The 26,730-nt window shown below is 42.8% G+C and overlaps 1 protein-coding gene across 1 annotated transcript; it reads right to left on the bottom strand.

Moving 5' to 3' along the window:
• Positions 1 to 10,740: 10,740 nt before the first annotated feature.
• Positions 10,741 to 24,419, bottom strand: LOC311486610 (uncharacterized protein). Its single transcript, XM_084542521.1, has 2 exons — positions 16,240 to 24,419; positions 10,741 to 15,720 (listed from the first exon to the last, which is right to left on the bottom strand). Exons 1-2 carry the CDS (start codon positions 16,937 to 16,939, stop codon positions 14,855 to 14,857), a joined length of 1,566 nt encoding a protein of 521 aa, XP_084398647.1. The 5' UTR covers positions 16,940 to 24,419; the 3' UTR covers positions 10,741 to 14,854.
• Positions 24,420 to 26,730: the final 2,311 nt, after the last annotated feature.

Below are 26,730 nucleotides of genomic sequence, written 5' to 3'. Positions count from 1 at the left end.
ATAGGATTTCAGTGCGAACTTGCACATGTGCAATAACAAGACGCATAATTTGAAAGAAGTCAATCAAAGTGGCATAAATGTCGAGCATATAGAGTGAGACTGTGAATATAGAAAGTGAGTATTCAAAGCAATGCAGTGATGTAAAAGTTAAAATTGTGACATTCTGAAAATTACATAGCTCTCCTTTCACTAAACTGTCTTGACTGTTATTAACAGTTAATTAATATTCAATTCAATTCAATTCAATTTTATTTATATAGCGTCAATAACAATACAAATCGTCTCAAGACGCTTTACAAAAACCCGGCCTGAAACCCCCAGAGCAAGCCTGAAGGCAACGGTGGCAAGGAAAAACTCCCTTTTAACAGGAAGAAACCTCGAGCAGAACCCAGCTCATATGGAGGGACCCATCTGCCTAAGGCCAGCCGGGTACAGACAGAAGAAAGAGAGAAGAGAACAGCAAGATAAACATACATCTGTCATAGATACACATATCTGACTAAAGCGGGGGGCACACACAGCAGTAAACATTCTACATAGTAATAGCACAGAATTGCATGACTAGTAGTAGATAGGAAATTAGAGGGCAAGAGCTCTGTGCCAGAGAAAAGAAAGTGGAGGATGTGAGAGAGGAGAGAGAAGAAAGGAGGACATGTGTTTGGTGCATCGTCCCCCAGCAGCCTAGGCCTATAGCAGCATAACTAAGGGATGGTTTAGTCCAGCCCTAACTATAAGCTTGATCAAAAAGGAAAGTCTTAAGCCTGACCTTAAAAATAGAGAGAGAGTCTGCCTCCCGAACCCAAACTGGGAGCTGGTTCCACAGGAGAGGAGCCTGATAGCTGAAAGCTCTGCCTCCCATTCTACTTTTTGAAATTCTAGGAACCACAAGTAGGCCTGCACTTTCAGACCAAAGTGATCTGTTGGGATGATATGGTACAATGAGGTCTTTAAGATACGATGGAGCTAGGCCTTTAAGGGCCTTGTATGTAAGGAGGAGGATTTTAAATTCTATTCTAGACTTTAAAGGGAGCCAGTGAAGAGAAGCTAAAACTGGAGTAATATGATCTCTCTTGCTAATTCCTGTCAATGCTCTTGCTGCGGCATTTTGAATCAATTGGAGGCTTTTTAAAGAGCTATTTGGACAGCCAGACAGTAATGAATTACAGTAATCCAGTCTGGACGACACAAATGCATGAACTAGTTTTTCAGCATCACTCTGAGACAGGATGTTCCTAATTTTGACGATATTACGCAGGTGAAAGAAGGCAGTCCTGGTCACTTGCTTTATGTGACATTTAAAGGACATATCCTCATCAAATATAACACCAAGGTTTTTTACAGTAGTACTGGAGGCCAAGGTAATGCCATCCAAAGACACCACGTGATTAGATAATGAATCTCTGAGATGCTTAGGACCGAATACAATAACTTCTGTTTTGTCTGAGTTTAAGAGTAGGAAATTACAGGTCATCCAAGCCTTTATGTCTTTAAGGCATGCTTGGAGTTTAACCAACTGATTAGTTTCATCTGATTTCATGGATAAATATAGCTGGGTGTCGTCTGCATAGCAATGAAAGTTTATGCCATGTTTTCTAATAATCTTGCCTAATGGCAACATGTATAACGTGAAGAGTATTGGTCCTAGCACAGAACCCTGAGGAACTCCGTAACTTACTTTTGTATAAGTAGAGGAATCATTATTGTACGGTGGCCCTGAAGTGCAAATCACAACGGCAAAAGCGAAAACACAACGGCAAAAGCGAAAACACAACGGCAAAAGGGAAAACACAACGGCAAAAGCGAAAACACAACGGCAAAAGGGAAAACACAACGGCAAATCAGAAAACACAACGGCAAAAGCGAAAACACAACGGCAAAAGCGAAAACACAACGGCAAAAGCGAAAACACAACGGCAAATCAGAAAACACAACGGCAAAAGCGAAAACACAACGGCAAAAGCGAAAACACAACGGCAAAAGCGAAAACACAACGGCAAATCAGAAAACACAACGGCAAAAGCGAAAACACAACGGCAAAAGCGAAAACACAACGGCAAATCAGAAAACACAACGGCAAATCAGAAAACACAACGGCAAATCAGAAAACACAACATGCATTTCGTCTACAACTTAATGCATACCAGCTGAACATGAGCTCATATCACACATACTATACACCATACCATCTTCTCCTACATAGCATATTTTCTTAGGCCTCCCAAACTATCACTCCCAACTTCAAGTCTGCTGGTCCTGACACTAATATAAACACTTAACCATCTGGCCATCCGCCAGAATCCTACAAGAATGTTTTTCTTTTAGAAGTCAATATACCTCACTACCCTTTCCGTTTTGGTTAATGTCGTTGTGTTTTCTCTTTTGCCGTTGTGTTTTCTGATTTGCCGTTGTGTTTTCGCTTTTGCCGTTGTGTTTTCTGATTTGCCGTTGTGTTTTCTGATTTGCCGTTGTGTTTTCGCTTTTGCCGTTGTGTTTTCTGATTTGCCGTTGTGTTTTCGCTTTTGCCGTTGTGTTTTCGCTTTTGCCGTTGTGTTTTCTGATTTGCCGTTGTGTTTTCGCTTTTGCCGTTGTGTTTTCTGATTTGCCGTTGTGTTTTCTGATTTGCCGTTGTGTTTTCGCTTTTGCCGTTGTGTTTTCGCTTTTGCCGTTGTGTTTTCGCTTTTGCCGTTGTGTTTTCTGATTTGCCGTTGTGTTTTCGCTTTTGCCGTTGTGTTTTCTGATTTGCCGTTGTGTTTTCTGATTTGCCGTTGTGTTTTCGCTTTTGCCGTTGTGTTTTCGCTTTTGCCGTTGTGTTTTCTGATTTGCCGTTGTGTTTTCTGATTTGCCGTTGTGTTTTCTGATTTGCCGTTGTGTTTTCGCTTTTGCCGTTGTGTTTTCGCTTTTGCCGTTGTGATTTGCACTTCAGGGCCACCGTATTATTGACATGAACAAACTGGAATCTGTCAGATAGATAGGATTCAAACCAGTCTAATGCAGTTCCTTTAATCTTGACCTCACTTTCAAGTCTCTGTAGTAAAATATTATGATCAATAGTGTCAAATGCAGCACTAAGATCTAGCAGAACAAGTATAGAGACAAGTCCACTGTCTGAAGCCATGAGGAAATCATTGGTAACTTTAACCAAAGCTGTTTCTGTACTAATATCAGCATACATGTGGTTTGTACAGTTTGCACTTATTGACACAGCTTCAATATTGTAAATGTATGTATATGCAAAGAGCTACCCTCTTTTAAGTTTACAGTTTATATTTTATTTTATGCTCTTTTATTTTTTATTTTTCCTGTCTCTATACATTTATACTTGTGTTTTTTTTTACCTTGTGTGCTGGGTGAAATTATTAGTGTAATTATTACTGTTTTGTTTGTTTTACTACTGGCTGCAGGTACTAAAATACATTTCACTGTGCATTGTATAACTGTGGATGTGGCAAATAAAACCTAATTCTAATCTTATTTTATTTTACAGCATATGTGTATGGAATTATCTGAAAAGAAGGCTAGATGATTTATCCATGAAGACAAGTAGGAAAGTGTGATCACCTGGAGGTATTTTAAGAATATAGAGAAAAAAATAGAAAAAAAAAAAGAAAAAAATAATAATATGTGACCCACACAAAATGTGTTCACATGTGTTTTTGTTTTTATTGTATTTTATTTTAAATATTGACCTCTTTTTGGAGCAGTATTAGCTATTTGTCCACTAAATAATTTCATGCCTTAGCACTGTTAGACCAATAGATGGCAGTAGTAGAGTTTTGATTAGGCTGGAAGCGTCTCTTTTCGGTGAAGAAGAAGCTCCTTCTCATTTATTCGAGAGCTGCTAGTAAAAACCATAAAAACATATCGATCTGCTTTCTATTGAAAAACAGGAAACAGCAATCTGCCTGCTTGTCCCTTCACCCGGGACCTGTAACAAATACAGCTGAATGAAAGTCACAAAATGCTGTAATACTGCTCTAGTTTGACAGCTGAGAACAAGAGAACGTGAGGATTGTGGTTTACGTTTTAGAGATCTGGAATTAAGGAAGCTGCAATTTGAGGCTGAGGCAAATTAAAAGCAGCAGCTGCGGCAGCATGTTCATGATCTTGAGTATGAAAAGCTTTGACTTATGCACGAGAGAGAATCAAAGACAAGAGTTCAAGGAGGAAATTAACTATCTTTATATTGTTGCTTCTTACTGTGAATTTGATGTCAGTAAACACCTGACGTTGACCTTTTTCTGGTCCCTGAAGCTTCTTAACACACCACCACCTCTTTGGTACTTTGCAGTTACACAGTCTGTAGCTAAGTGTAGACCCTGCAGCCAGCCTTTCACAAACATCCATGTGTTTATGAATGGATGTGTGTGAACTGGTCAAGCACAGATACAAAAAACATGTATTGGTCTTATAATTATTCTGCTGTCAACCTGTCTGCCAGCTTGGATACGTCCCATCATGCACGGATGCCTCACAGCAAGAAGGTTCTGGGTCTTTCTGAAGCTAACATAAGTTTTTTTCTTCAAGGTGTAAAATTCCCTGAGGAATTCATATTTACTCATGTTTGACATCACTATATATCCAACAGGCCCCTTTATCTAAAATAGAAAAACACTATGTATGCAAGCGTTCACCATTTTACAATAAAATACACATTAGTCACATGGATCCTGTCACTGATCTGTACATTTTGGATATGAATAAAAATGAAACTAACCTCTGATTGAGAAAATATTCTGTCAAAATGTTTTCACTGAAACTCAAAGTGGTCCTCACAGGAATAAAAGCAGACGAGTGTGAAACATACAAATCACTCAAGATGTCACCATCAATTTTAGTCATCATAGACTGCTGAGCTCTGTTAGTTGATCCTCTTCATGTACGATTGTATCAAGGTTGACTGCTCTGGCTGCTTCAGGTTTGGCTGCAGAAAGAAAAGAAAGCTTCTACAAAACATTTCTTTGTGCGTCTGACTCTAAAAGTGTTTTAGTATCAGAAATGAACTAAATCATGTTGTTCTGATCCACTCCTCTTGTTCATACTTCCTCCTGTGATAGTGGTCAAAATCCACAATCCTCATTCTGAACTAAAACAGATTCTAAAGTTCAGATGAAGCTTCATCAGTCTCAGTCAGACTCAAATCAAGTGGGTCTCTTCAGAAGTTACTCTCACTTTAGAACCGAAAGGAACAGAAACACTGAAAGGACATTTGGTTTAATGAAGGAGAAAACTTTGACAAATATCCAGTGGATGAAGTCAGACTGCTGAAAGCCTCACATTAACTCCGGATAATAGAATGAGGACTGTCGATTGTGTCCTGTCCATGTTAGGATCAGTATGAACAGGAGGAAGGATTACAGCAATCAGGAACAGGTTCAGTGATCATGAGTGGAAATATGAACAGAAGGTTTCATTTCTGACTAAACTACTGTCAAGACTCTGAGCATGGAAACACACAAACAAGATGTTGTTGTCTGATCATATTTACTGGGAGAAAGAACCTAGAACTTACCTTTATTACATTTTGGTTTCAAAAAAACAACGACAAAACCAACGACAGCAACCACAACAACCAATCCAGTGGATGACCCTGATACTGAAGACATAAAGTTAATGTAACACTCTGAAAGTTTGATGAACAGAAAGTTCCTCATCAAAGAGAACACCACCATGTGTACATGCTCCTGAAATCTAAACTCTAGCAGTCAGTGCAGATTAAAACCAGGCTCAGTGATGTTAGCATGGATCTAATGTCCAGTTTCCTCCTGCTTGGTTTCACAGCTAACAGCTTGCTTTAAGTTTTGGTGTCAGTAGTGAGAAGGCTGATGTTGTAGCATCCTCCTTGTAGATGTAATTGATGAAAATACCTGAGGAGTTAATCATAGTTTAATAACATGGTGTGATAATTACTGTTACAAAATGTATAGTAGTTAAGAGTCTGTTCTGCTTAATGTATCTTACTAACCACAGAATATTCCAGGCCATGCAGGAACAGAAGAATGTCAATAACAGATAGAGGAAGGGGATGCAGCAGGTCGAGATGGCCCAACGCTAGATTAACCGCATGCCCATATCAGGGAAGAGAATGTGTTCTTTGTTACGGTTGTTGTGTGCAGGCACTCACTCAATGAGGCAGAGCGAGGATGGAGTCAGATGTTATGGCCGTGAGTGGCAGGTGAAGAGGAGAGACGGAGTCAGATTACGAGCCAACCAGAAGACACCCAAATTCGCCTGCATCCTACACAACTTTCTGTAGTAGTATATTAGAACTCGGCCAGGGAAAGATAGGTAGTCAGACTTCATGAACTGACATGACTTTGTTGTTTGTCAGGGACAGGAAGATTGGACCCAGAGCTCTGTAAGCTTATTTCTTTGTGTTGCTTTTATTAAATTACTCAAACTGAGAAATAGAAGCGTGCAGTGTCGTCCATTAAACGAACGTGCGGAGAAGAGGAACGAGGTCAAAAAGGGATTGTAAACAGTCTTCTCCAACATCCTCTTTCTGAGACGTGTTGTTCATCAGTATGAAGGATGTTTGAATCTCTGTCCTGCCTCTCTACTTTAGGCTTTTCCATGTGACTTCTGCTTTTACTCCTGCTGTGATCCTGACATCTGAAAACATGTCTGTTACGGTCTCTTTTTCTAAAACGGCTCAAAAGACTCAGAATATGTTGTAATGTATGTAAGTCTTTTGGGACGCCAGACCACAGTTGAAGGTTCAAACATAGTGTGTTTTATTTAACTTATAAAGAGAGCAGCGGAGAAAAAATAAACAAACCAAACTCAAAGAACTAAAAAGGACTGTAGGTGCCGGCCAAAAATAACAAAAGAGGAAGTTGGAACAGGGCCAGCCCACATAGGGCTGTGGGACGCTGACCTCATTCCACTAAGTAGCTAGACCACCCTAAATAAAATGGACACAAACAGAACCTACAACCCAAACTAAAATAGTAAAGCCCACAAAGTTCTAATACCTCATAGGTTGTCTGACCTATGCGGTATTAACCAGAATGTTAAGTGATTGTACGACGAGAGCCGAGCACATTATTCTTTGATTGGTGTTTCTCGTTTGGTTAATAAACACCAATGGATTGTGGTCCGTGTAAACAGTAACGGGTTGAACAGTGGAGCTGACATAAACCTTAAAGTGTTTTAAAGCCAAAACAAGCACAAGAGCCTCTTTTTCAATAGTGGAATAACCTCACTGATGACGATTGATTTTTTTTTTAAAAGTAGGATACCGAATGCTCAATCCCATCAGCACCATCCTGAAGAAGGACAGCACCCCGCACCTGAATCACTGGCATCTACAGCAAGCTTGAAGGGATGGTCAAACAGTAGCACGGCCAACAGTGGAGCATTTGTCAACAATGCTTTAATTCCTTCAAATATCTGTTGACATCTCAGAAACATCTTCATCTGATGATGCTTCTTATTGGAGCTTTACTGGAGGACGTTCAGAAAGGACACCACATTTCTGACCGTGTCAACAACAACACAACATTTTAGAAAAGGTAGAATTATGGCAGTGGAGTCCAGTAGTTTACATAGGTGTTGACTATGTGCTGCTGTTGAGAGGGTGAGCAGCACCAAGTTCCTGGGGGTGCACATCTCAGAAGACCTTTCCTGGACTAACAACACAACATCACTGGCCAAGAGGGCTAAAAAACGCCTCTACTTTATCCGGAAACTACGAAGAGCACAAGTCCCGCCCTCCATCATGTGTTCTTTCTACTGAACTCTGCCCATCTCTCCCTCCCCCCATGCCCCCTGTCCCCCGGACTATAACCCACCCAGGGACTCTACCTCACCTGCCTTAGTGACTTGAAAAGACTCAAGGACTCTAACCTGATAATTATCTGCACCTTACTGCACCTTTGCACCTTACTGGATAAACCCAAGCTGTAACCATACATTACACTGTTGTACATAGACTAATTTCTATTTATTCACTATATTTATATATATATACAGACTGTTTACTTTGTAACGGTTTCACTGCCAAATTCCTTCACATTTCGTCTATTTAGGTTTTTTATTCTTATGTGAGAGAGAGAGGGAGAGAAACGTTTTTTTGATTTTTCTATATGTCGTGAATGTATTGAGAAATTGACAATAAAGAAATCTTGTTCCTTTAAAACTGGAAACCGTTAATGTTCTAAATAATTTAGATGTCAAGAAAATGAAACTCTTAAGAGGTGAATCTACATCACATAGAGGTGAGATCTTCAGTAACATCGGAATCAGGACTCACCTGGGATGATACACTCTGTTTTGCCTTAAAAGATGTAAAAGAGAAAAGAAAACACATGTTTCCTTCAGGTTTTCTCATGGTCTTAAATTCCTCCACAGCATTTAATGGATTCAAATCTGGGCTCCATTTCATCTTTCTGAGCTGTTCCTTGGTGGATTTGTTAGTTTAGGATCATTACTCTGTTAAAAGGTTGACTTCATCTTTTAGACACATGGCCTCTGTAAATAATCAGGAGTCTTTAACTGTTTCATGGAAATACTCACCAACAATGAGCTCAATGATGGATCTTATCGTTGGTCGAGGATGTGGAAAAACACAGTACTAACTTCCACTGTCACCGTTGTGTTTCTGATAACTATGGAGGCATTACCAGACTGCAGTTGATCTTCAAAATGAAAGACTCGACCTTTGAACCGTGGATCTTGACTTGTACGACTGTTATTATAATGACTGCCTGCACTGTACTGGAACACATCCCTCTGATCATCTTTATTCCAGTCAAAGATCTCAGAGCTAATGTTGGTAGAGTCTAAGGAACAGGGTAAAATGACATCTTTATCTTCTTTCACTCTCATCATGGTCATAGATGTCTCTGGAAGACACGAACATTTATTGTATTAATCAGTGTGTTCACATCCAGAGTGAACAAATGTATTCAGAAAGAAATATTCAGAGATATAATTTGGGCTTCATAGCATATGATACACTGTTGATTATAACCAAGTACTGCATCCAGTATGTTTCAGTTTAGGTCATAAATACTTTTCATTCAGACTCAACTAATGGAGTTAAAACAGCAGCTTCCGCTTGAACTTCACATAGACTGCATCGTGAAACGGAGAAGAGCATGAAGTCACTAAAATGTCTGTAAACATAGAACGTTTTATCTGAGTAAAGGAGATCTTTTGTAGTCACACCACATTCACACAGAACCTTGATGAGTATATTTGTAACGAGATTGAAATAAAGTCAGGAACACCTCAGTTTGACGAGGTTTACTTGACTTCCACTTTTATTTCTACTTTATATCTTTCATAAATCCTGGAGCCTGACGAACCTCAGAGCTCATGTTTCATTTATCTGTCGATACCAGGATACTACACCTCACACAGAAATACTGGAGTTTTACTTCAGTAATGGAGAATTATTCTACTATATACTATAGGCCTACTCCTACAACATGATATATCAGAGTACTGTCAGATTATTTTAACAATAATTACTAAATATATGACCGTTTCTTTAAGTAGTAACTCTTACCTTCTTGACAACATATTAATCCAGCCAAAGTCAGAAAATAAAACAGTAGAAGCTCAATGATGCTCCATATATTCACTGTAAACTGTACTGTATCAGCAAAACACATCTAAAATGATACAATTAATTATTTTTTCAAACTCAGAATCACAGGCTCATTTTCTGTGGAGAACAGATACCAGAAAACAATTTCAATAACCACCCCCTCTACATATTCACATTCATATTCCTCACAGGATGTTTGGGTGCAGAGTTGTTGCAATCTGTTTGCTCTCACATCACACTCACACACATTTTACCATCTATCTTTATTACTCATGCTCTATCCCAGCTGCAAAATGGAGGTGGGACACAATAAACATATTATAGCTTTGACCAGTTTGGTTCCTTATTGTTAGAGAATAATTTCTCTTGCCTATGGATAGTTTGTGTAGTTAATGTTAGATTACTGCTGGGGTCAGTCCTGCGATGGACTGGCGACCTGTCCAGGGTGTACCCCTGCCTCTCTCCCGATGACAGCTGGGATAGGCTCCAGCAGACCCCCGCAACCCTTAACAGGAATAACCAGGTATAGAAAATTAATGAATGAATGAATGCTGGGGTCAGTTATCTGCCCTATTTTCTCTGAGGAACATGCCATGGCCATGGTCCCTCTTTGGCGTCTTCAATCTCACTCTCTGGCTGTCTTTAGACACAGCTGTAGAGTTAGGTGATAACGCCCTCCGTCACTGGAGGACACTTTGTATTTCCTAGCTGGTGTGAATGCTTATCTTCATGTTTATATACTGTAGCCAATTGGATGTTAACACATTTCCCCTTTGCTGCCTCGGCCAACCTTTCTAGTATAAGAATCTGAGCTTTACTGTTTGACCCTTAGAATTGAGGTGGACTCATGCACTTATGTTGTGATGACGAATCTTCTGTTCTCCTCGATCGAGCCTAAATAAACTCCTTCAGCATAAGACATACAGGACTTTGGTACTTCTTCTTCTTCATCGGCATCACCACAAATTCCTCCCTAACAATTGGCGTCACGAACAGGATCTCAATAGAACAACGACACGGTAAGTGCAAATGTATAATGTCTTGTTATATATTGTGCCTTGCCCTGTCTGCGTTGACGAGATCACGAACTAAAAATGTAAAATGGGAGATAAACTTTTGATAAAGAACTCGTATTAATAGTGATACCTCATTATTAATTCTGTATAAGAGAAACGTTTTCAGAATCAGAATCAGAATCAGAATCAGACTTTATTGGCCAAGCATGTTTACACATACAAGGAATTTGCTTTGGTCCAAAAGAATAGACCGTGGCTACCCTCCGCGGAGCCATCTTGGAAAATTGGGGGCAGGAAAGGGGAGAAAAACAAGAGGAGAGAAGAGGAGAGAAGAGGAGAAAAAAGCAGCTCCCAGACTACACTCATCTGGGGGAGTACAGTGTGGGACCAGGAAAAAAAACCTCAGCAACATAAGCACATATGAGCACACTTCACAACATAAGAAGTCAAAACAACTTGCACCGGGGGAGGGGTGTCGTGGATTTTTCTATTTACTCGGAATAAAAAGATCTCAAGTCAAAGGTTTTGTCTTTGTGAGTTTTATTGCATCAAACAAAGGTATACCGTTCGCGAAGGGGGAAGAATCATACACAGAACAACACAAGCTGTGAATGCTCCGAGGACTCTCTCGGGGCAGTTTAGGTCTAGGTTTAGGATATTTTATACTTCAAACTAGGCGTTGTCACTTTGCATATGGTACAGTTACTTTCCACTCATTGGTCATTGGTTCTTGTTCTCTCGTATGATATTATAATTTCTGTTAGTTTTGCCCAACAACAGTGTGACCTTGAGAAGGTTCTCGTGTGTCAACTGTTATCTGCAGATGTTCGTGTGTGAGCAAAAGAAAGAACAGTTCACAGAGACTTCTGAGCGCATCCCTAGACCTTTCTCATTAGTGGCAGTCAGTAACAGTTACAGGTACTTTCCTCCTACATGACATGCATAACAGTCAGCACTCAGTATTTTTCCACTACAATTCCCTCCTTTTGATTATATGTAATCAACACAATATATGCATATAAAATAATATGTGAAGCCATCAGAATCAAAGAGCATCACGCAATACAAGAAGCCAATGAGATCAAATGTAAAACAAGTAATAAACAATCAAACAAATAAATGCATCAACATTGATTAAGATGGTGTTGTAAAATAAAACACAATTAAACACAGAATCACGTTTTTATTATTTGACTCACGTGAAATAATATCATGAAGTAATATTCACACCCCTCTTACATAGCATGTCAGCCTATCTAACATGTGTTCCATGAATCCCACCTTCCCGTCAACAAGGACCGCTGGAGGCAAACCCTCAATGGGATAAAGAACCCCTGAAACACCTAAGTGTTAGAAGAGCTCATGGTGGAAATCACAGCCACATGAACCTACTTACAGGAAGCCAAAAACCTCCCCTTTCTTGACAAGAGGAGGCAAAAAGACCCCTGCGCTAACTATTCTAACCATGGAGTCAGACCTACGGGAAAAACCTCAATGTCATGGAGGAAAACCCAAAGTCTAGTCTCATCCAGATGATGTCATAGGGGTGTGTAATCGCTTGGTACAACACATGAATCAATAACAGTAATACATGCAGATTACATAACAATTTAATGTGACGATTATAGGCAATCAGTGTCAGACTAAATGTATGAAGGTAAACATGAAACCTTCAAAGTGGAATTACAGTAACAAAACAAAGCAATCATAATAATGTAATGGTAGTAACTGTTGACAGGAGGAATGATCTTCAACCCATGTGCTGAGCGCACAGTAGAGGGCCACCACCATGGAGAGGTTACTAGCACATACGATGCATGGTGGTATGGAATCCATCTCCTTGATCTTCAACTTCTCCTCATATGTCAGATATATAGAAAAATACAGAATATATAAAAAATGTAATAAAAAATATGTAGGGTATATTTATGTATAGAATAAAATATATAGAAACAAAGTATAAGAACATGTATATATGTATTTGTATAGAAATAGAGTATCTATTCAGCATCCATGTACGCACACCGAACAGGTTTAAGAGTACACTTCATAAAAATAGATTATAAGAAAGAAGAGCTTTGTTTTTGCGAGACATAGACATCTCTATGGTATGGCGAAGCTTAAGGCAGAAAGAAGGTCACAACATCGCACAAAACCCTCTGTTTAAACATTGGTGTCATTGTCAGTGTCAGGGTCAGAGTCGGAGGAGTCTGAGGAGTGGGGGAGCTGGGGAGTGTCTTGCGGCACAGGAACGTCATTCTGCTGCAGGAGAGTATAGGGGGGTGGAGTCTTAGTAAGCGCCGTCGAGATTAAACGTTCTATCAGGGCACGAGCACAGGGAATAAAGCAACAACCACAAGTAACCAGTATTGCCATCATTATGCCCAAGGAACACAAGACAGACATAATAAGAGATTTCCATTTACCAAACGTGTTAGCCATCCAAGAAGAGAACGGGTTATCTATGCCGGAGTTTGTGGCCAGCTCCTCGCTTAAAGAGGTCAGACCTGCAAGGGCTCGGGTCACGAAACCATCTGGGGCTGTATTGTTGGGGATAAAGGTACAACAGGAATCACCAAACATCGTACAGACACCACCTTTCTCGGCCAGCAGCATATCCAGCACCAGTCGATTTTGCCAGACCATAAGACTGGTTCGATCCAACTGTTCATGGAGGCCTTGAACACCGTCGCGGGTGTAGTTGATGAAACGCTGCTGATTGTAATATATGTAATTAATCCAGTCAACATTTTTATTAATTGTAGACCACCAGAAAAACACTGATTCAAATCCTGCGGCTACCTGATCTCTAGCCTTAAATTCATCTGGGACTCCGCGGGGAACTCCTATCACATCAAGATAGATATGGGGGTCAAATGTGCCTCCAGGGCGTGCGATGTCATGCTTGTAGCGGTAGGCACGCATCTGAGAGGGGCCGGTCGGGCCCCGTGGGGAAGGAAGAATTACAAAGGGAGAGACCAATTGTATCAGCGCACAGACTCCGGTCCAATTTGTCGGGAGCATAGGATGCAATGACTTTCCCCCACACCACCACCAGAGGTCAGCACGCGCCGTTTTATGGAAATTTACATAACCAGGGTTGGATCGTCCTGCCGTGTTTTGGTTACAATATTCTGTCGGCATACTACCTAATGCGACGCCTGGAGAGCCCTCAGGTTGACTTCTTTTTATGCATGTATAGTTACCCGGTGAGGGAGTGAAAAAGGGAGGGTGGACCTGTGCAACTGGTGGATAGCTGTAGTGGAGGTGATGACAGGACTCGTCTAGTGTGTCCACAGAGGGGTTCTGAAAGAGTTCCAAGATACAGTTAACTGGACCCATATCAAACCCAGAAGTGTTCTTTGGTATCGTAGTCCAAGGACATGGCACGGTGACTGCAGCCGGTCGCGCTACTGAACATGCGTAACAGTTAGTTTGGTTTAGGGATAGGGCAGTATACTGTACCCAGTCAAGCCAAGTGTTAGACTCTGTAAAGCCAGTTTCTATAGCGACCGTTTGTTGGAGATTTTGAACCGTAATTGGGGAGACAACATCAGAATTTAAGGTAACATTTGACGATGTGACATTGATAGCAAAGCGCTCCAGAGGATCTTTGGCGTTGGCAACATGTATTCCCATAACATATACCCCGGTGTCAGAGGATTGTGCTCCTCGAAGAGTAATAATCACTGGGTTACATCGTTTAGAAGCTTCACAATTAGCAATAGGATTTTGGGTGATTATAGACATGCAATGTTTAAGAGGGGAGTTAACGCTATACCCCCAATCAGAACCTGTGTTTGCGAGTACATAGTCCCAGCGTGAACAGCCACAGGCACTTGTCACATATCGACTTTTCCTTCCGCCAACCATCTTTTTCCAAGGGCAGGAAGAGCCGGTCACGCAAATGTACTTCTGATAAGTAGCCCATTGTGCATGCAGAGTCCCGCAATTCAGGATGGAACAGACATCTAACTTTACCACACAGTCCGTACCTTGAACACATTGGATGACGACGAAGCCGGAGGCGTCCGTCCTGGACACAGATCGCTTAGAGACATCTAGTGGTGTGTCGGCTGGATGGGTCGTTGTGGATGGGATGGATGTGGGTGCAGGATCTTTCAGTTGCAGCCACAGCCATGGGGTGATTATGACGACAGCCAGGATCAGGAGAATGCAGGTCGTTCCTCGCAGACCGCAGAGCCTGTCTGAAGGGGTGCCAGGGGCGTGGTCTTTCCATGTTGTTCTGCCTCTCAGTCAATGGCAGGAAGAGGATGCTCCGTCTCTAGTGGGAGGTGTCCACGCTCGTTGTCGGCTCGGGGACCTGTTTGCAGTGGGTGGCGTGTATCCAAGTGGCCCTCTCAGCAACCTTCACGGCCGTGTGGGTGGTGAGGAGGATCTGGTACGGTCCCAGCCAACGCTGATGCTTCCACGTCTTTCGTTTGAAGTTCTTGACGACCACGTAGTCCCCAGGTTTGAATGGATGCAGCGGGGTCTCAGCAGAGGGTGCTAGGGTTGCTTTTACCTGTTCTCTGATTTTAGACAGACATTTTGTTAGAAAAATACAGTAAGTTATCAGATTTTCTTCGCAGAGAGTGGTTTCCATTGGGGGTCCCAGAGGTCCCACCCCAACGTTCAGAGTTCCTGCAAACAAAATCTCAAAAGGGGACAGGTCACATCGCGTGCGAACTCGCATTCTCATGTACATAAGCACAATAGGCAGACATTTGGGCCAGCTGAGGTTGGTGTCTTGGCAACACTTGACTAATTTTTGTTTCAATATGCCGTTTTGCCTCTCTACAGCACCTCCCGATTGTGGATGGTAGGAACAATGTGCTTTGAGGTCAAATTTAAGCTGTGCAGACAGCTGCTGTATGGCTTCATTAACAAAGTGGGAGCCATTGTCGGAAGACAGTTTCTCAGGGATTCCCCATCTGGGAATGATTTCTGTCAACAGCGCTTTCGTCACTACCGCGGCGGTTGCATGTTTGGCTGGAAACGCTTCAACCCATTTTGAGAACATATCCACCATGACCAGACAGTATTTCTTACCTTCACTTGGGGCGAGTTCAATAAAATCCATCATAACATGTTGAAATGGTCTGTCTGGTGCAGGATGTGCTGCTTGATGTGTCAGAGGTTTTGGTCTGCCTGGGTTGTTTTGGGCACAAATCAGACAGTTTTTACAAAAATCATCTGCAAATGTTGAAAAGCCTTTTGTGAACCAGTGTTTTTGCACTATAGCACACATCCCTCCTTTTGACGAATGGTCAAGACCATGAGACAACTTAGCATAAGGCAAAAACAGCTTTCTAGGCAAACACGGTTTGTGATCAGGGCCCCTCCATACGCCTTCCGAAAACACACAGCCATGCTGGGCCCACAGGCGTCTCTCAGCTGGAGTAGAGAGAGAAGCGAGGGCAGAGAGAGAAGCAGTAGGAGAGGAGTCTGGGGATTGTGGCGAGGAGGGAGGTGAGTCAGAGTGAGATAGGGAGGCAGGCTGTGAAGAAGAAGCAGCATTTTTGGCAGCTGCATCCGCTCGTGCATTCCCCAAGGACACTGGGTCTCGGGAGGAGGTGTGAGCGGCGCACTTACAGACAGCCACACTGGAGGGCAACAGGATAGCCTCCAACAGTGCCGCTACTTTGTCATGGTGGAGAATAGGTTTACCATCAGATTTGAGGAATTTGCGATGTTTCCAAAGGGCGCCAAAATCATGCACAACCCCGAAGGCGTAACGGGAATCAGTGTAGATATTAACGGATTTCCCACTGGCCAGTTTGCACGCCTCAGTCAGGGCCACAAGTTCTGCTGCCTGTGCAGAGTAATGAGAAGGCAGAGGAGACGAACAGACCACAGAAACATCATCAACAACAGCAAAGCCAGCGTGGGCCGTTCCACGCTCGGGATCTCTGAAAGCAGAACCATCAACATAAAAGATTAGATCAGGGTTAGTCAGAGGGATATCATTTAAGTCTGGTCTTGGAGTGCAGGTGTGCTGGAGTTCTGCAAGACAAGAGTGAGGTTCGCCATCATCTGGCAGAGGCATGAGAGTAGCAGGATTAAGGACAGAACATTTCTTAACCTGGACATTTGGAAGCCCTAAGAGTGTGGTGTGATATCTGAGCCACCGTGCTGGCGTGAGGTGTGAGGTTTTCTGTTCTTGCAAAATGTGTGCCACAGAATGAGGTACAAAGAGGTTAAGGTGGTTATAACCCACAAAGTCACGTGAGGCCAACACTGCGGATTCACAGGCCGCTACGGCACGCAAGCACGATGGGAGGCCTCTGGCCACTGGATCTAAGAGACGGGAGAAGTAACCCACTGGTTTGAGCTGACCGCCGTGTTCCTGTAAGAGAACAGAGGTCATACAACCATGTTTTTCATCCACAAACTGAGTGAATGGTTTTTCAGGGTCAGGTATCCCCAACGTAGGAGTGGACTGCAGGGCCAGTTTGAGGTCTTCAAACGCTGCGTCTGCCTCTGGGGTCCACTTGACAAGGCTGTGGGCCGTCAGGTCCCTCTGATAGGCAATATCCCTCAGCGGACGCTCTTTCTCCGAAAAATTGGCCAATAAAATGGCGACAGTAGGAACACATGCCTAGAAATGAGAGAACCTGTTTTTTAGTTTTTGGTTTTGGAGTGTTAACCACCGCCTCGACACGTGAGGGAGAGAGGGATTTGCCGTCAGGGGTAAGAATGTGACCCAAAAACGTGACCTGCTGTTGCACGAACTGCAATTTTGACAATGAAGCTTTGTGACCGTCTGCTGCTAGATGGCGTAAGAGGAGGATGGTGTCTGTCTCACACTGTTCCTTCGTAGGGGCTGCGATGAAAAGGTCGTCAACATATTGCAGCAAGACCGATCCTGGGGAGACTGTGAGAGAAGAGAGACTTCGAGATAAAGCTTGACAGAAAAGGGTGGGGCTGCAAGTGAGCCCCTGGCAAAGTCTGGTCCAGGTATATCTCTTTCCTCTGAATTGGAACGCGAACCAAAACTGGGAGTCTTCGTGCACTGGAACTGAAAAGAAAGCATTTGAGAGATCAACCACAGAAAACCACTGAGACGTGGAAGGCACTTGACTCAAGATAGTGTAAGGGTTGGGAACATTTGGGGTAGGTGCAATAATAGCAGAATTTACAGCTTGCAGGTCTTGAACAAAACGCCACTCAGTGGGCTGGCCTGCTGGGCGGATCTTCTTCACTGGAAAAACAGGAGTTTGTACAGGGGAGTCTTCACATGGTATTATAATACCTGCTTTGAGAAGAGATTCAAAAACAGGAGTGATGCCATCTATCGCTTCTTTGCGCAAAGGGTACTGGCGCTGTTGAGGCCTGTACGCAGATTTGGGGGTGATTTGAACCGGTTCACAATTTCGTATAAGGCCTACGTCATATTTGTGCGCTGCCCATAACGTACTTGGGACTTGTGCGAGGAGCAGGGAGATATCTGTCGGTTTCGCTGCATGTGTGTGTGCAGCGGATAAAAATGCGGAAGTGGACACTCGTCTGCGCAGATCATCAACTAAGTGAGCAGCGCGCAGACAGTGAGCTCTCATAGTGAGAGGGTGTCTGTGAGCTTGAAGAGAGAAAGAGAAAAAGGCTCCGGGATGTGTGGGGGAGGGAACCCAGTCGTTTGCTTCTTTACACAATCTTACAAATGAACCTAAATCACGCTACTGTTCAGATGGAGCTTTAGAAAGTGAAATGTGTGGATAAGAGTTATAAACATCATAGAGCTTCTTCTGAGCAGGTGTGAGTGCCACTGCTGCAGCACAGCGTGTGCCATCAGTGTAGATATCAGTGATTGTCAGTTGATCATTCGGATCTTTAAAGAATTTCTTTTCATACTCAGGGTCTGGGCCTCCTTTGCTTACAAAAGAGGTACAATGTAAGTTTTCTGGTTTCATGCACTCTGCAGAGGCGGTGATCAGGGGGGCAGCTGTGGCGGTTAAATATCTTGAAGAGTCATAATTTATCCACCACTGATAAGCATACAGTGGTGTGTTTTGGCTAAACTTCACACAAGCAAAAGACAAAGATTCATCTGTTTCTAATTTGGGACGAGTCACTTGCACTCCAGAGGGGGTGCAGATCAACACAATACCAAATGCACACATCAGGTCTCGGCCCAGAAGATTCACCGGACACATGTCAGACATCAAAAAGGAGTGTTTAGTTTTACAGGTGTGCCCTTCAAAAACCCAGGAGCAAGTAACTGGCTTGCTATAATTTTCTTTCGTACGGGAACCACAGGCACTCATAGAGAAAGTATAGCGACCGCTGGTAGGCAGGGACATTTCAGAGGTTCTTAACACAGAGTGTGTTGCCCCAGAATCAACTAAAAATTCTAAGTCCTGACCTTGGATACTGCATGTTATTATGGGCATTTCTTTATAACCTGAGGAAGACAGACATGCATATGTTCCCTGCTCTGGGGGCTTCTCTAAATCCCTTATCTTATCCTGTACTAAGCCAAGCATTGTATCAGTGCAAAGCAGCTCTTCATTGCAAGAAGCGGGTGTGGGTGTTGTTGTGTGTGCGGTTACATTACCAACTCCTCTCTGTGGTAGTCAGTCCGAGGCAAAGGAGGTCCGTCCGAGCTGAGGGTCCCGTCCGCCTCTGCGATTTCCCCTGTCATTCCCCCATGGCACCTCCGGACAGTCTCTGGCCCAATGGCCGTCTCTGCCGCATGCGAAGCATTTGTTGGGTTCATACGAGCTGTGCCTGCGGCCATGTCCTTGTCCCCGCCCTCTGTCTCGTCCGCGTCCTCGGTTTGGCCTGTTGAATGGGCGTTCATCCAGATGAGCCAAGGCCAGCTGAGCGTTCAGAGTGGCTGTATTCATTTGCTTGGAGGCCTTATCTTTCTTTTCTTTTTCTTTTTGCTCTGCGTGTTTGGCGTGTTTAAGGAGCTCTGAGAGCCCACCCGCCGACCAGGGTGGAGCGCACTTGTGTGAGGATAGGCTTTCGGAGGCCTTCTCCGAAGGCCATTTTCATGATGTTTTCAAAGGCCGTTTTGGCTCCGTCCCAGTCCGCGGGTTTATTCTGGCCCGAATGGCGAACACAAACATCGAGCAGGCGGTGGAAGTAGTCTGCGACCGTTTCGTCTTCCTTTTGAACACAGTCACGAAGTTTGCTGTAATCCACCTTTACGGGGAACGATTCACGTATTTTTTGACATATGGTCGTCACCCATTGTTCCCAGTCCTTGGCGGGGTCCCATGCGACCCTCTCGGCTTTCACTTTCTCATAATCCGGTGTCTCCACGGTGGTTTGAATATTTGCATATTCCGTGGGTCCTAAATGTCTCAGTAGTAGTCTCCGCAGTTCTGGTCCCGTTGGTCGCCACATGCCACAAAACAGACGGAGAGCGTTCAGAAAACTGAAGTGATTGTCTTTGGTAGCAAAAAGGATAGGCTTGAACTAACAACATCACTCTCTAACAAGGGATTCCAAGTTAAGACCACTGTTAAAAACCTTGGAGTCCAAATTGACAGTGACCTCACATTTAACAACTACATCAAGTCAGTTTCTAAATCGGCTTTCTATCATTCAAAAAATATCTCAAAATTAAGAAGTCTCATGACAAAATCGGATCTGGAGAAACTCATTCATGCCTTTATATCCAACAAGCTTGACTACTGTAATGGTCTTCTTACAGGCCTACCCAAGAAAAACATCAGGCAGCTCCAGCTGATCCAGAACGCAGCTGCAAGAGTCCTTATAAGAGCAAAGAGGTCAGACCACGTCACACCTCTACTTAAAACTCTACACTGGCTACCAGTCAGTCAAAGAATAGATTTTAAAGTACTGCTCCTTGTTTTTAAATCATTAAATGGGAGGGGGCCCACCTATCTTGTAGACCTCCTTCAATATTACACCCCCTCTAGACCCCTTAGATCCCAAGACAGACTGCTTTTATCAAAACCAACTGTCAGAACCAAAAGTGGTGAAGCCGCCTTTAGTTTTTATGCTACTCAGCTGTGGAACCAGCTTCCCATTTTAATTAGAACTGCACCCTCAATTGATTGCTTTAAAACCAGAATCAAGACCCATCTTTTTTCTGTTGCTTTTTCTTAAATCATCTTTCTGTTTCATCTGTTTTTAGTCTTTTTAGTCTTTTTATTTCTTTTTAATTTTAATTTTAATTTTCACCTAGTGACTGGTACTTGTGTCTGTGAATCAATGTGCATTCTTCATTTTATTTGTGTAAAAGCACTTTGGGTTGCCTTTGGTATGAAATGTGCTATATAAATAAAATTGCCTTGCCTTGCCTTGCGTTGTGGGGCCTTGGACGGCGGGGAAAGTATGTTGGAAACGGTCTCGCCCAAGAGGGACTCCAGTAGAGATTTCATGTCAGATTTCTTGTCAGATTTTTTATCGTCCGCCTCGTCTGCGTTGGATGAATGTTTGTCCGAGTGTGGTTGTGCCGAAGCCACAGCTGTTTTGTCATCTTCTTCTTTGTCGTCCTCTTTGGGTGGAGGCGGAAGGAGAGGAGGCGCTCCGGGCTGAGTCAGGAAGGGGTTGTTGTACGTGTGTTGCTGTCCGGAGTATGGCGGAGGTTGTTGTCCGTCAGATAGGCGATCAGGCAGGGCGGGATAGATGGGTACGTAATCGTCTTCCTTGCCTCGGACCCCACCAGACAGAGAGGGAAAAAGAGAGGTGGGAGAGTGTGGTGTATCAGTACAAGCATTTTTTTCGGTTGTCTCTGTCTTCCTTTCCGTTTCCTGATCTACCTTTGGTAACATTTTTCCTGTCTGTTTTCTATCTCTACATTCCGCTTCAGTCATCCACTGTTTAAGACATCTCACATTTTCCTCTATACATTCTAACGACTTCCTCTCGATCTTTCTTTTTGACCTAATATCTTCCTCTTTCTTTTTTAGACAAGTTTGCAACTGTTGCAGCTGTTTCATGCTAAAACTGCCTTGACCTGGAAACCAGATTCCTTTATCCAATATTGAACACAATTTAAACTTGTTTCCCCATATTTCTTTCTCATGACATCGAAAATTGGACCTCGGAGTTCGGTTGGTTGGTTCTTACTCCCATTAAACCCCATGGTGTCTATTCCTTAAGATTATCAGGCGTCCCCAATCAATCTGTGTAAACTTCTACCTTTACACTGGTTTTTCCAGGTGGATACCCCGGATTGTAAGAGTTACCCAAGCTCTTCACCGGACCTGGCGAGTCCCTGACTCCTTTTTTCTTACTTACTTATTCTCTTTTCTTTTGGGTTGCTCCAGGTTGATACCCCGGACTTAAAGAGTCACCCGAACTCTTTACTGGACCTGGCGAGTCCCCTGGACTCCTTTTTAAGTAAGTTTGGAACGTAAGAACAGAACAAACCGGACTCTCAAACCAAATTTAATTGTTTTGTATTTCTTTTACCCTTTGTAATAAAATATGTCTTTGAATTTGCAACAAAACACACAACAGCCCTTGACTGAATTTTAAGAGATCAAAATGTCTTTACCGTTTATTTTGGCGGTTTGTTGGTTCGCTGGATTCCGAGGTGACAACCGCGGTCCACGCAGTCGGCCCTCTCAACCTTTAAGCTGTCAGGGTTGAGGCAGGATCGTCAGTTTGTCTGAGTCCTAAATGGCCAGTCGCCGTCTGCCGTGGATCCGGCGATCAGCCTGGAATCCCACTTCTGACACCAAAGTCTGTCGTGGATTTTTCTATTTACTCGGAATAAAAATATCTCAAGTCAAAGGTTTTGTCTTTGTGAGTTTTATTGCATCAAACAAAGGTATACCGTTCGCAAAGGGGGAAGAATCATACACAGGACAACACAAGCTGTGAATGCTCCGAGGACTCTCTCGGGGCAGTTTAGGTCTTACAAGATATTTTATACTTCAAACTAGGCGTTGTCACTTTGCATATGGTACAGTTACTTTCCACTCATTGGTCATTGGTTCTTGTTCTCTCGTATGATATTATAATTTCTGTTAGTTTTGCCCAACAACAGTGTGACCTTGAGAAGGTTCTCGTGTGTCAACTGTTATCTGCAGATGTTCGTGTGTGAGCAAAAGAAAGAACAGTTCACAGAGACTTCTGAGCGCATCCCTAGACCTTTCTCATTAGTGGCAGTCAGTAACAGTTACAGGTACTTTCCTCCTACATGACAAGCATAACAGTCAGCACTCAGTATTTTTCCACTACAGGGGAAAGGGGGGTGGAGGTGTTCCAGCGTAGACAGGCATCCCCCGGCCACAGCCAACTACGGCGCGGCCTTCGGACCCCGCCTGTTGCACTGGATGGGTAAAGCTGCGAAGGCACACACAGCAGTAAACATTCTACATAGTAATAGCACAGAATTGTATGACTAGTAGTATATAGGAAATTAGAGGGCAAGAGCTCTGTGCCAGAGAAAAGAAAGTGGAGGATGCGAGAGGGGAGAGAGAAGAAAGAAGGAGGACATGTGTTTGGTGCATCGTCCCCCAGCAGCCTAGGCCTATAGCAGCATAACTAAGGGATGGTTTAGTCCAGCCCTAACTATAAGCCTGATCAAAAAGGAAAGTCTTAAGCCTGACCTTAAAAATAGAGAGAGTGTCTGCCTCCCGAACCCAAACTGGGAGCTGGTTCCACAGGAGAGGAGCCTGATAGCTGAAAGCTCTACCTCCCATTCTACTTTTTGAAATTCTAGGAACCACAAGTAGGCCTGCACTTTCAGACCGAAGTGATCTGCTGGGATGATATGGTACAATAAGGTCTTTAAGATACGATGGAGCTAGGCCTTTAAGGGCCTTGTATGTAAGGAGGAGGATTTTAAATTCTATTCTAGACTTTAAAGGGAGCCAGTGAAGAGAAGCTAAAACTGGAGTAATATGATCTCTCTTACTAATTCCTGTCAATGCTCTTGCTGTGGCATTTTGAATCAACTGGAGGCTTTTTAAAGAGCTATTTGGACAGCCAGACAGTAATGAATTACAATAATCCAGTCTGGACGACACAAATGCATGAACTAGTTTTTCAGCATCACTCTGAGACAGGATGTTCCTAATTTTGACGATATTACGCAGGTGAAAGAAGGCAGTCCTGGTCACTTGCTTTATGTGACATTTAAAGGACATATCCTCATCAAATATAACACCAAGGTTTTTTACAGTAGTACTGGAGGCCAAGGTAATGCCATCCAAAGACACCACGTGATTAGATAATGAATCTCTGAGATGCTTAGGACCGAATACAATAACTTCTGTTTTGTCTGAGTTTAAGAGTAGGAAATTACAGGTCATCCAAGCCTTTATGTCTTTAAGGCATGCTTGGAGTTTAACCAACTGATTAGTTTCATCTGGTTTCATAGATAAATATAGCTGGGTGTCGTCTGCATAGCAATGAAAGTTTATGCCATGTTTTCTAATAATCTTATCTAATGGCAACATGTATAACGTGAAGAGTATTGGTCCTAGCACAGAACCCTGAGGAACTCCATAACTTACTTTTGTATAAGTAGAGGAATCATTATTGACATGAACAAACTGGAATCTGTCAGACAGATAGGATTCAAACCAGTCTAATGCAGTTCCTTTAATCTTGACCTCACTTTCAAGTCTCTGTAGTAAAATATTATGATCAATAGTGTCAAATGCAGCACTAAGATCTAGCAGAACAAGTATAGAGACAAGTCCACTGTCTGAAGCCATGAGGAGATCATTGGTAACTTTAACCAAAGCTGTTTCTGTACTATGATGAACTCTAAAACCTGACTGAAACTCTTCAGACCATTCTTGTTTAAGTGGTCACACAACTGATTAGCAACAACTTTTTCTAGAATTTTGGAAATAAAAGGAAGGTTGGAGATTGCTCTATAGTTGGCTAAAACATCTGGATCTAGAGTGGCTTTCTTGAGTAAGGGCTTAATTACAGCAATCTTAAAAGACTGAGGCACATATCCTGTTAATAGAGATAAATTTATCTGGTTCAATATGGAGATGTTAATTAATGGAAAAACTTCTTTGAGCAATTTAGTTGGGATTGGATCTAGAAGACAGGTTGATGGTTTAGATGCTGTAATTGTTGAAGAGAGCTCAAGAAGATCTACTGGGGAGAAGGATTCCAGATATTGATAAGGTCTTACAAAATTTTCTAATGTCACTGTACTTACATCTTTAACAGCTGTTGGAAGGATGCCTTGAATATTTTCTCTAATGCCAACAATTTTATTAGTAAAAAAGCTCATGAAGTCATTACTACTGAGGGCTAAAGGAATAGATGGCTCAACAGAGCTGTGGCTCTTTGTCAGCCTGGCTACAGTGCTGAAAAGAAATCTGGGGTTGTTCTTGTTTTCTTCTATTAATGATGAATAATATGCTGTTCTAATACTACTGAGAGCTTTTTTATAAGTTGTTAAACTATCTTTCCAGGCTATGCAAGCTTCTTCAGAATTAGTGGAATGCCAAATTCTTTCTAGCTTTCGGACTGCCTGTTTTAAACAGCGCAACTGTGAATTATACCAGGGAGCTAGCCTCCTCCGATTCATGACCTTCTTTTTCAGAGGAGCAACTAAGTTTAGAGTTGAACTAAGCGATGCTGCAGTGCCATCGACAAAATAATCTATTAGTGCAGGGGTTAAATTGTGGTTGCTACACAGTCATTGATTTGTGCTCAGCTTTCTTCTCGATTCCCTTGCATCCAGACAGCCAGTATCTGTTTGCTTTCACGTTCAAAGACAGGCAGTATACATGGAAGCGGTTACCTTAGGGTTTTGTTTCGAGCCCCACAGTGTATGCGGCAGTGGTGAAAAGAGATCTAGATGACCTCACGCTGCCAGGAGGCTCTACACTTTTGCAGTATGCTGATGATCTTGTCGTTGCCTCACCATCTGAGGAGGCGTGTCACACTGACTCCATTTTGCTTTTGAAAAGACTTGCTGAGTGTGGACAGTGGGCCTCTTTGGCTAAATTGCAGTTTTGTAAACCCGAAGTCACATATTTGGGTCGCATTTTGAGAAATAGAGAAAGACTTTTGTCACCTGAGCGTGTTAAGCTGTTGAGAAATATGTCTCCTCCCACCACAAAGAAAAAGATGCTTTCTTTCCTAGGCATGACGAACTACTGCAGGCACTGGATTTTTGAGTATGTGTCCCTGGACTCTGTTTTGAGAGCTGCTACACTACACACTGCACCCACATCTGTTCAGTGGACTGACGAAATGCTACACACCTTTGAAAGCCTGAAACGGGCCCTCATCACTGCTCCAGCTTTGGGTTTGCCCGACTATGACTATGTCTTTCTCAAAGGTTAAGTAATTATTTATCCCACCATTCTCCACACTGTACTGAGAGAATGTCTTATATTTTCTAGTTATTTCTCCTCCCTATATTTTTCTCAGAGTATGGTCATTCTTTTGTATATTTTTTTGATATATATTTTTTAAATTTTTGTATTTGTGTTTTTTGTGCTTTTTTGATAACCTTTTCGCCGTTCAAAGTCGTCACTGTCTTTCTGTATATATATTTTTTTTTGCCAAATTCTGTGCTACTGGAACACGAAATTTCCCACACGTGGGATTAAATAAATGTCTTGTGTCTTATGTCTTATGTCTATCAGCAACCTTTCCATCTCCACGTGAACAAAAATAATGGCTACGCCACAGCCACCCTCGTGCAAAGGCATGGTTCCCACTACCGCCCCGTTGCATATTACTCGTGTCGCTTGGACACTGTTGTCCGTGATATGCCTGCCTGCCTTAGATCAGTGGCTGCTGTTGCAGCAATGATTGACAAATCTGCCCCCATTGTACTGGCTCATGACTGCGTCGTCTTTGCACCACATGCTGTTGTATCTATTTTGACCACTTCTGCAACACAACACTTGTCAGCTGCACGTCGTTCTGGCTATGAAGCTACCATTCTTGCAAGCACAAACATCACTCTGCGACGCTCACCACCCTTAAATCCCGCTACATTTCTCCCAGCGATTGACGATGTTTTTGAATATGATAGTAACGCTGCGATAAGTGAATGTACCTCCCCCAGATCAGACTTGCTACAGACACCGATTCCAAATTCTGACCTTGTTCTCTACACTGACGGCTCGGCTAGTCGGCCATCTGATAATGTTCATTTAGCCAGCTACGCTGTTGTTACTGATTTTGACGTTCTGGAAGCTAACGTGTGGGGTGAAAAAAGGAATCACCACTCTTAAAATGAGGATC

Source organism: Chelon labrosus (assembly GCF_963514085.1).
Source record: "Chelon labrosus genome assembly, chromosome: 4".
In the NCBI taxonomy this organism is placed as follows: domain Eukaryota; kingdom Metazoa; phylum Chordata; class Actinopteri; order Mugiliformes; family Mugilidae; genus Chelon; species Chelon labrosus.
The sequence above is the reverse complement of the archived record's forward strand: the minus strand, read 5'-3'. Positions and strand labels throughout refer to the sequence as shown.